Source organism: Acipenser ruthenus, chromosome 15, assembly GCF_902713425.1.
Source record: "Acipenser ruthenus chromosome 15, fAciRut3.2 maternal haplotype, whole genome shotgun sequence".
Classification (NCBI taxonomy): domain Eukaryota; kingdom Metazoa; phylum Chordata; class Actinopteri; order Acipenseriformes; family Acipenseridae; genus Acipenser; species Acipenser ruthenus.
The window spans coordinates 6,713,041-6,724,910 of NC_081203.1; the positions used below are offsets into that span (position 1 = coordinate 6,713,041).

The 11,870-nt window shown below is 38.6% G+C and overlaps 1 protein-coding gene across 1 annotated transcript in view; it reads right to left on the minus strand.

Annotated features, from left to right (window-relative positions):
- Nucleotides 1–11,619, minus strand: part of LOC117422616 (prostaglandin G/H synthase 1-like) — a gene marked incomplete at its 3' end in the record, with an annotated part of 35,075 nt that extends 23,456 nt beyond the window's left edge. The window contains 4 exon segments of the mRNA XM_058987064.1: nt 1,318–1,458; nt 3,775–3,891; nt 11,166–11,237; nt 11,360–11,619. Of these exon segments, the coding sequence (XP_058843047.1) occupies nt 1,318–1,458; nt 3,775–3,891; nt 11,166–11,237; nt 11,360–11,366 (337 nt within the window). The 5' untranslated portion in view covers nt 11,367–11,619.
- Nucleotides 11,620–11,870: the final 251 nt, after the last annotated feature.

Consider the following 11,870-nt stretch of genomic DNA (forward strand, 5'->3'; position numbering starts at 1 on the left):
CATTGGAGACCTGTACAGCAAATGGTGCAACACGGTGATCAGTTCAGAGCAGATTCACACATAGCTATTGGGTGCAGAGCCAAAAGAAGGTCAAAATAGCCACTCAGCTTCAGTATAGGAGCAGTGTTCGTGACACAGCTCTGATATGACAGAAGCTGAATGAAGAGGATTTGAATAAACTGGAAATGTACAGGAAGGAAGGCTGGTGAGCTGATAACCTGCAGCAGTTTGTGGCTGGGGAATAAAGCAAGGATAAGACGCAGTGGTTTGCTAATGTAGGTTAGTAATACAGTATACTACTGCAATAGGCAAAGTATGTGGTATGTGCTTGGAGCCATACACCAAGTTAAAAAATGTAGCTTAGAGATTTTGGCTAATATAAATAAATGCAGTTTAGGCTTAAAGTTGTTGTGAGCTAGCCTAGCAAATTGCACTATAAATACTAACTATTCCAGCAAGCATTGCTTCTAATAAGACTCATCAAGGCTGACTGTGGGGAAGCAAGGTAGGGAAGCATACCAGTGTTCCACACGCTTCAATGGACAAGGCTTCAACGGACAAGGCTTCAACTATAGGCTTCAGTAGAGCGCAACGCTAATATGCTTCCCCACAATCAGCCTTCATTTCAAAAGCATTTTTTTCTGGAATAGAATAGAATAGAATTGATCGTGGCAAATAATGAACAACGTACACACAAAAAACGGCGAATCATTCTTAACACACATAATATGATATTAAGCAGGTAAGAAATTAAAGGAAAAATTTGATGATTCAAAAGTAATTGAAGCTAAGACAATAATGGCATAAATTTTCTCCACCACACGCATCCATTAACTATATTGGTCTCAAATATGTAGTTTTGGAAGTAACACATGTTTGAACAAACATGTGAAACATGAAATATGCTACTACTGTACACTAGATTAAAGAAAACTATGTTTGCAAGCCATGCTTTAGACTGTCTTGCACTTCCTGGGTCATTTCACTTGAAGGGTTAAATCCTACCCAATGCTTTACTGGCTTCTTTCCTGTGATTAACCAACCAGCTGTTCCCCCTGTTGAAATGCCTTGACCCAGAAGACACTACTGGGGTGAAAAGACCAAGGAAGTAAAACAGTAACTGACACTGTGGAAGGTAAGGCAAGCAAACCGAGAGCCTAGTGTAGTACCAGATGTGTGTTTAAAAAGAAAACACAGGTTTGCTATGACATGTGTTTCTTTCTGAGACCTATGTAGCTAATGGGTAAGATTTATGAAATGCTTTTGTTAGCAACACTTTCTTTAAACGGCTCACCTGGACAGGAAGATGTCACCTACCTGTCAGTACAAGACGCATGAGTCTGTCCCTGATAAAGGTTTGGTTAATGATGTTCCAGAGCCACTTAAAGTTAGTCAAAATATAGTGCAACGTATCAGGACTTGGTTTCAGTAATTCGTAAATCCTTGTCCAGAATTCAGCTGAAAGAAAAAGTAAGCCATTTCAGTTTTAAACAGCATTTATGCAGTCGTATAATGGACATCACTATCAAGATGTTCTGTATATAAACCCAGCAAGGCTATCTGAAGTTTTGCTTCATAACGTCTCTGCTGTGTGCATCTCATAGTCAAATATTACAGCCTCAAATGAATCACTACATGAGCACATTGACATTACCATGAGAAGCAGAAACAGAATTGCTTTTGCAACAGTTCAAGTTCAAACAGGATTCATTTCATGCTGAATCATAACCTAATTAAATTTAATCATACCCTTATTAAATTGAATCATACCCTTATTAAATTGAATCATACCCTTATTAGCAATTGGTTCCCTTTTGAATTTCACTGGCTTCTCCGGTTTGTGAATAACTGGCTTAAAATGACATGAACATCTATTAAAGTCATTTACACCAAGAGCCTCTGCTGACTTCAGTAGGCCTGGCTAGTATAAACAAGGCTTTTGACAACTCGGAGGTCCCTCCGTAATTCATTTTAATAGCACTACGAGGTATTACACAAGGATGTGATATGCAGCTGTCTGGTGTTGAACACATGAAGCAGCTCCTGCTTAGAAGGGTGGGTAAAAGCCTGGTATACAGGGTTGGATAAAATATTGAAAAAAGTGCACTATGTAGCACACACTTGTATATGTCCTGTACATGGCGGTCTGGAAAGGGTGGACTCTGCTCACATGGGCCATTCTGGAGACACAGCAGATTTCTACCTTAGACTGAGTATTGTCACGTATTCCTGCAGCACAGTTTAAACACGTCTAGTGCAGTTCATAGTGCCCGGTAACCCTACTGACAGTGTGATGGCAGGGGTTTCTAATATTTTGTCACAAAAAGTGACGTAGGAAACAACGGAGATTCCTGGCGAAAACATCAAATGAAATGGAAGTTGAAGAATAACAAAAAAAAAAAAATTAAAAACGGATATTCAGTATTGATTTAGGAATGCTGCCTGAAGCAACATGTGCAAGCCAGGAAACTTCACGGCTCTTCCTGTAAATTAAAATTATTTTCGGGAAATGACAGAACTACTTTGAATTGGCAAGGAGGGCAGTGGCATTCAGTGTGTATTCCCTGCTGGGGTTGCACATCCCTTATAACTGGAGTGTACAGCAGTGGAGGTAAATGTCCACACTGTATGCATGTCTCACAACACAGCTCTGTAGACAGCTAGAGAACAACTTGTCCAATTGTAATGGAACTCCCTAAGGAGGTTCTTTTGAGTGTACAGGTGCACTCCACTTATAAGGGACTCCAAGGGGCAATGGAAATCAGTACTTTATAAACGAAGTACGTTGTAAACACATTCTGAAATGCTGTGTGTAACTGAGAACAGAAGTACCTTAAATATAAACAATACAAGAAAGCTTAACTGCCAAAGAACAGGGATTAATCATTTGTATAAAACATGACTTTGTGGGCCATAGAATGTAAAAAGTAGCACCGTTTTGTGAATGTAAATTTTTGCTAAATGTAATTAAAATTGTATACGTTTAAACTGAACAACTGCTGTGCCAACAAAAACAAAAGAATAAAAGCAAACAGCAACTGTCTTTCCAGCCTGACGTCACAAATGCTGCTGTGAGTGACTGTCCTTTACTGTCCCGGATGTACCTTACTTGTGCAAAATATCTACCTGTGGAATAGGAAAACTGTATGTACTAAAATGGTAGTGTATGTATTAAACCGTACGTATTAAATGCAAAAGACCTGCCTGTGGAACAGGAAAACTATATGTATTAAAAGGTATATACATTATAAATGAGTTAGTTTTAAGCAGACTAATTCCCCATTAAAGCCCATGTTGTTTGGCAGGGACATGCCTCCTCAGTACATTGTAAACAGAACTCTGTTCTAACAGGATCTGTTGTAAGTGGAGTGCACCTCTATTATAATCTGAGGGTGTATGGAGACTGTCACACCTACATCTATATACAGAACTGCTCACCCATTACAATGAAACTTGATTCTGTCGCACAAGGTATTGAGAACATCAGAAACTGGAGGTTCTGTATATGGAAACCTCTGTCCTTATGCCAGGTTTTACTGCTATTTCTAAATTAGTATTCAAGGCTGTGCCGAGAAATAGGTTTCATAGTTTTTTGCGATTGCAATTCAATGTTGTACATTTTTACTTAAAAAAAAAAAAAAAAAAAAAAATAGTTCAATCATCCTACTGATGTTTAGTCCCTTCGGTGACCATTTCATTTAGATTTCACTGTACAGTGTATCACATTTTACACCTTGACTTGAATTCATTCCAGTACATGACAACAATACTTACGATTAGTGCAATTAACTCCATAGTAGCCAGTGCGAGTGCAATCACATTCATATTGCTCCATTCCAAATCTGACACACACCCCACGGTTTTGGCATGGATAAGAACAACAAGGATTTGCTGGAACAAAAACAAATACAGAGGTTGTGTTAGCACTCGCACAATCGAAGAAAGAGTCTTTGTTTTCAGCACAAGAAAAAGTTTGGAAAATTGTGTTGCTTATTCTTTAACCAGGACCAGAGGACACACAGGGAAGGAGACACTTCTTCATACAGAGTGGTGAGGGTATGTCAAGGCTGAAAAACTTGGATCCTTTAAGACCCAACTTAACAAAGTTCTGAGATCAATGACCTAGTAGGAACCAGAAGAGAGTAGATTGGCCGAACGGCCTCATCTTGTATGTAAATGTTCTTATTCGGTGCATTTTCCTTTGCTGGAATCAGGCTGGCATTTCCAAAGCATTGATTCCACTGAACACGACTGAGTGAAGCAGGTAAACTCTGCACATTTGTTTTCAGAGTCAAAAGACTATCACTTGCATGTGCATTTAAACGTAGTAAATGCACATGAATACATGTATTCTGTATGTGCTTGTGGTGGAGCAGTGTAGATTGAAGAATTCATCTAGTGTGAGCACATTCTGCACATCTTTCCTTTCCCCTCCAATCAGATCAGCCTTCCGTTCAGACACACACTCTCACATGTCTGGCGGCCTGCCCAATTGCAGTAGTATTTGACACTGTAGGGATTTTCACCCCTGCCAAAGCAAAACATAATACTAATTAATAAATCCAATCACAAATATATGGACACAATATGCAAATTACATGTACAGAGCCTCAGCGCTATCTAAACACACTACATTTTTTCCTTTTTGGCAAACTTTGCTGACCTCAAAATGCACTCTAAATTAACAACCATATAAGTGTCAACAACTGAAATGTTAGAGCTGTCTGAAGACCAGAACATGTGAATGAGCATGACCAACAGGAGACTTCGGCTAATGCTTTCACCAGTGAGGAATGTGTGACTGGGCGTCATTGACTGACCATCTGGCCATAGCATGAAGAAACTGAATGAAGTTCATTTTAGACACAACTTTACATTGTTTTTTCTTGGATCAATGTATACCGGTGCAGGGATAAGCCACATTTTACAAGAGCATTATTACAGCACTGGGGAATTACCCTGGACTACATGTCCAATTCTGGAACAAATGGCCAAAGCAATTCAGGGTGATTCCCCAGTGCTGTAAAACTATAAAATGCAGCAGTGACTTCTACCAGCGGGGTCACGGGTTCATCAAATTGACTCCTGAGTTTACTGTACTGTGTGTTTACACTTAAAACTCCACCCTGAGCTGGCTTAGATTGTTATCTTTGAGCCACCCGGTTACACTTGAGCTGCTCTGAACCTGTATGCGCGCACATACCGTAGCCCCTGAACTGAAGTGCTTGTCTGTAATATTACTACTGCAACGATTGCAGTTTTACTTATGAAGTGTTTCTCTTGTGAGCTAATACAACCAGATCAAATGGGCGTGCAAATGCAGCTCTCTCGATGGTTCTTGAATAAATAGCAGCTCAACCTTTCAATCTTGTTACCAGTTTCAGTGTGTGAAGAAAAAACAGAGAGTGGAAGGTGGCTTTCCATGCAGGGGTACAGCACAAGGACAGTTTATTTTTTGTAAGTGTCTTTAAAACCTCATTTAAGGTTAGAGTGCACTAAAACACAAGAAAACACCTCAACACAAACCTGACACAGTAAGTCTCAATAGCAGACAGTACACCGGTCTAGACAGCACAGCCACTGTATGAAGTTTCCCTGAGCAGCACATTTCAATCCAGACTCCTAAGCCACCACGTCAGCAGGGGTAGTTTTGCATAGTGTTCACTCTAGAAGCCATGCATGGATCCATGAAATGCATGTTGGCAGTTGGTAAGGAAGGAGAGAAGTCATTTTTATTTTAAGTGGCTGTGTTTGCTGACATGCAGGGATTACAATTGTTGAGTGCATTCCAAGTCCCAGGTACTACAGCACACACACAATTCAAGACCTACCACTAAAATGCATCGCTTTCTGTGGTCTTGATATATTTTTGTATTTGTTTGCTTGTTTATTTATATACCTGTATTTCTCTGGTATATAGACCTGGCCAACATACAATCCACACATCAAGCAAACACCAATAAGTTAGAACATTACACCCTATAGACAATAAAAGGTCAAAATGCTGGTAAAGAGAATGAACTGAAATGTATCAGTTATATGCAGATGTCCTTCAATTTACCATTCAGAGAATACTACACGTGACAACAAAAAGACAAAGTCACAACATCACCCTGCTGTATCCCAAACAGACTTAAACAAACTTAAATCATTGGTACTCAGAACGCAGATATCTCACAACCGAAAACCACTTACTAAATGATGCAGAATGCTGGTGAAAGACAACGTTGTATGGGGAAACAATGTGGCATTCAAAGTGTTAAGGCCGGTTTATATTCCATCGCTCGTCTGTCGTTGAAGAGCAAGGCGACCTGCGATCATCGCTGTCGTGTCGCAGTGCAGTTTATACTTTCTACCGGCAATCGCCCTGCTCAAACTGCAGTCACTGACAAATCAGCTGAACTTTGACCTCGTCGCTATGGTTATTACAACGCCAAAATGGATGACCGGTTGCTTATTGAGAAGGTGCTCAGTGTTTATCCCTGCGTATATGCTGGTCGATAGAGCTGATTATAGGATCAGATGAAAAAGGAGAACACATGGGTATCAATTGCTGAACAAATGCGATCAACTTGTTAGCATTTTAACCTCACTGAAAGTGTAACCGGTGAAGTTTTAATTTTAATACAGGGACTGCTGTAGTTTTTATAAATTTAGTAGTCGGCAATTGTTTTTACCAGTTTTTCTCCCAATTTGAAATGTCCAATTGTATTTTTTTGGACTTCTGCACTGACTCGGGAACGGCGAAGACGAACACACGTTGTCCTCCGAAGCGGACCAGACTGCTTTTTTTCACTCTGCAGGCCCAGCATGCAGCCAACCCAGAGCTACAGTGTCGGAGGACAACACAGCTCTGGGCAGCTTACAGGCAAGCCTGCAGGCGCCTGGCCAATTGTGCGCCTCCCCCTGGAAACTCCCGTCCACTGTCGGCAATGCAATAGCCTGGATTCGAACCGGCGACCTCCAGGCTATTTGGATAGTAAATAAACACCGGAAAAACTGTGGAAATGGTTAATCAATTCACGGTGACTTTACCCTTTTCCCATTAAAAAATGAAACCTACTATAAAAATAATAATAAATACATTTCCCAGTGCTGCTGGGCAATGTCCCGCCTTCCTGACTTAAGATACGGAGCATTTAATACAGAATTGTGGCAAAATGTAAAAAAATACCGACACACAAAATCCCCAGGAGAATGTGCCATGGGGATTTCGTTGTGGAAGACAGCAAAGGAAAGAAGGTACAACTTAAGTGTGCAAGTACTGTCGAGTTATACGTACTTTGACAGAAAAAAACCACTCAAACATTTTGGAAAGTAACCGAAAACACAAATTTCATACAGTATATCAAAAACGATAGCCCAGAAAAAAAACAAATTTACATAAAACTCGAAAATAACTCAAAATAAAAAGTTGCAAAGTTCCTGTCAGTGATGTCAGATGGTTCAGCCCATAGCGCTGTCAGAAGAGGAGCTAGTATATGTATGATTCTTCCAGAAAGGGCTGGTGACTGTGCAGTTTGTGGGCATGCAGTCTGTGGAGAGGGCAGATGCCCAACACATCTCAGAAGCTTTATCTTCAATCATGAGGCAGATTGTTTCAGACCCTGTTGAGACTGCTCATAAATGTTGCTTGTTTCTACATTTTCTTTTGTCGTCGCCCCCTGGAATGATGTTGGCCGGTAAAATATCTGTGTGGCGGGTGGATTTTTCCATCCACTAGACATGGTGGCTAGTGCATGGAAAAGTTAATTTCAAGCCCTGGTGTTTGTACTGTATGTACACATTTCTAATGTTTTTAACATGTCCATACCTGAACACTTTCACTTTTTTACCTTAAGCAGTCCAAACTCATTACATCACTACCCCGTATTCACCTAATGTGCGTGCACAAAACACACCAAACTTGTATTTCATTTTACACTACTAGCCTCCTATAGAGTTTTAAAATAAATTGCACCATCGTTGTGGGATTATGAGGACCCTCTATGTGCCTGCAATGGTTTTTACTGTAAAATGGAATGAATTACACTGTACTTTTGTTTTTCAGCTAATTTATACTGATTAATTGAAACCCTTGATCCCAGCAAAGTTTTGATATTAGAAATATTATAAAACTATAGTGAAGGCACCACTATCTAAAAAGTGAGCTTTGAAGAGGAGTGTTTATGAGTTGAAAGAGAATTTAAAATCACTCATGTTTTTACAGACAGATCTAATAGGTGACTCACACAAACAAGAAACAGGCCAAAATACCCGAGTCTCCTTATCACAACAACATACCACACTGAAATATGTATGCAATCCTTTTGGAAATATTAGTATTACAGGCTAACTCAACCAAAATGTGGAAAGACCATTTCCACTAACCTTCCTCACCCCCTTCTTTTACTAGAAACAAGTTTGTTTTTTTACCAGGAGGGCGTGTCAGGTATGTGTGTGTGAATTGATGACCCCTCACACTTGGCTTGCATTCAGATGGATCTTTCTTTCAGTGGTCTTGCAAGGCACTTATCAGGCAAGTTTGTTTTTGTCTCCCAAGACTGACAACGAATTTTTGAACAGTCAAGCACATCCTGAAATAATGAAACTTGCTAGTAGGACAAGTCCAGTCTTGTGGGGTGTAAACTCAATATTCTTACGTTTCTGAGATGTTCCAGATAAAGTCAAGGCCCATGACAATGTGTCATTGTTGCCCTGTAGCTGGCACTGCTTTAAAAAAGTATTACAAAACTCAATCACTGAATGCCAAGACTGCATGAAACTCCAAAAACCACCTTCAATCACAGATGATTTGTAATCGGGTATTTTTTAAAAGCCAAAATAACAATAGCAGCATAATTCAAATCTATGTTTCTTTTTAATGCAGAATATTCTATTTGCTAGTGGATAACAGGCCAATTCAAAAACATACATAATAAAGAAATAATAATTTAATGTGCATTCTTCAATATTAGTTTTTTGTTATAACTAAATATTTTTATACCTGTATATCAATATGAGGTACTTACACAGCATAATCTGAATTACATGGACTATTATGGGTTAATCTATTGAAATTTAGGAAACAGAGGTTTGTTTTTGAATGCTTGTTTTTTTTTGTTGAAGGAAAAAGGAAGCTTTCTAAATTCTTTGCAACAATGTCCTGGTATCTAACTGTGCCCAGGAGAGGCTGAATGTAATGCTCACTCGTAAGGATGTTAGCAGATTTACTACTCAAATTTCCTATTGCTTTCGTCAACAGTATTTAGGCTACTAAACTACTTCAGGTAAAAACTAAGTGAAATGGATAAAAATTTAGGGTAGTCCCCCAACACCAGCCAAAACACCAACTGTCCCGCTGAGTAATTGCAGATTGTCTGGAATTACCTGCTTAATGACCTGTATAAACAGTTTAGGAGCTCAAGCGCAGACCGTTAATGAAAGGGCCAATAAAACCACATAGCAGTCCTCAAAAGAAGACGACTATAAAACACGTTTCTGTTTTTATACTTTTATAATACTACTTCTCTGCAACTTTTATAATCATTTTTACAGCTTGCTCTCCAGACCCCAGCTGTCTGAACATAATAATCCAAACCAGGTTTTCACAATGAAATAGCAGCGGAGAAACATCAGTATTATAAAAAGCTTGCAAAACTTTTAAAGCTGTATATTTTAAGGATCGTTGCTAGTTTTTGTTTCATTATACACATCAGGAAAGTCTCAAATGTAAAACAAAGACAAGGTATTTTGAGTGTGGTTTGGATTATGTACATTGTACAGGACAAATCACTAATCTAAACAGGGTCTATTCCCAACTGGTGCAGATCAGAGACAGGCTACTGTATGCAAGGACAGCTGTATGCAACAGCTTTTCAGTTCCTAAATTTAACTGTTAACATGTCTGAGCAAACTTGTGACATTCTTCTTTATTGTGCAATTTCTTTTCAGAAAAAAATACTAAGACAAGCTTGGGGAACCATGCCCAAAGTCTTACTTGTAATGAAATGAATACTCAAACTGGAAGACAAAATGAAGGAGATATGGCATTTCCCAGTATGTATTATCGAGATTACAGTATGCACTGTTCTTAATACTGTAAACCAATATTGAAGACGTTAAGAATTCTTATGCAACAAATTTGGAACACATTTTTTGCATTTATTTTACACTGCTATGTTTATTTTGGTATGAGTTGTGTTTGTCTGTCTATTCTCTAAACAATTAAAGACAAAGTATAATAAGTATATTTTCAAAGAATTAAATAAAAACTAAGATGTGTATAAAATCTGTTTCATAAGATGTCTGTATATTTGTTACACGTTTGGTTTATAGCAGCACAGTTGCAAGCAGAACATGTGTGTCACTGGCTACTCCAAAGCTTTCTTTTTCAATTTCACCTTGTATTGGATTGACAAAAGCTAACACATACTGTCACACTGAGACAGTAAAGAGGAATCCAACAGGAATGTCAATATGAAGGGGGAGGGGAGGGGAAGCGTGTATAAATGTCTATAATCCTGCAACACACCTGGTACTACTGATTTCACTAAAAGGATCGCCTATTCCTGCAGAAGGCGGTGTCTAAACAATTCCGTTATGTAGAACACTAGCTTGTTATAATGTTATAAAACAGTTTAAGTATCAAATTGACTGTTGCACTGTATGAATGACAAAACAATTATCTTCACTCATTCAAACACATGATAGAATAAGAGTATTTATCTGTTCCAAAAAATAATGCTACTGATAGTACGCTGTATGCCAAGTACGTGTACCTTAATATAGTTATTAGAACATTTCCGCAACAGCTCAAATTACATTTTTAAATTGTTTGATTGTATTTGTAACAAGCATGCCTTGATAAACTACAAACGTACAGCACAAAAGTACTGTAGGGAACGGTTATAAATGACAAAACACAAAGTTTATCTTATTTAAAAAAAGACCTACTAATAAATGTTAACAGAACGCGGAAGCAGGATTTTTCACACGTTTGTGGACAAAAAAAAAAGCACAAAAAAAGCTAAACAGTAATATAATACGCTGTGACTTTAAATTGTCATTATTAAGGCTAATCCATAAAATACTGCGTACAATTAGGATATGAAACATTTTATTAAAGTTGAGTTCGTAATATAGTAGAATTAAACGCAGATACCTGCAGAAATTGAGCAACTTACTTGCTTGTCCAGAACTCGTTTGCGACCACAGCAGCACAAGGAACAGAGCACCAAGCGCGATCAGGCTGGACACTATCATGGGGAAGAAATAGCGGGATGTTGTTAAATAAATAAACACACACACAAAAAAAAAACATTTAGCCATTGTATTAAAATGTTAATAAACTGATGCGTTACAAAGACTCGAGACTTACCAGTCATTCTATACCAGATAAAAACTAGTGTGTGTGTTCTTGAGGCGCTGTGAGTTTCTTTTGCAGCAAAGTGTCTGTCTTAGGAACCAAAGTTTAAAAGCACGTTAAAGTTAACTTAGTTATAGCTTTGTATAATATACAATTTCTTAACAGGACCACGCGCATTACTGTTTTGATGTCATCCAACCTATTAGAAAACCAGTCAGTGCATGAACTCGTTCAGTGCACAATAGGTTCAAGTTAATCTGCAACGACTTGCTATTATTTCTGAACTCAAGTGAGAGGCGGGGCTACGCGCCTTGCGCAAGAACATTCAGTGCTGGAAAGAACTACCTGGACGGCATCAAGTCTGTGTAAGCGTGACTTACAGGCAGACACCCTCTACATAGTACCAGAATCTGATCATCTCAATAATTTATGCTAAAGTTGCTGTATTGTGTGTCTTGTAGTATCGATCTCATTTATTTTAAATATAGTATGAACCATACCTTCTATTTTTGCCAGTAACTGA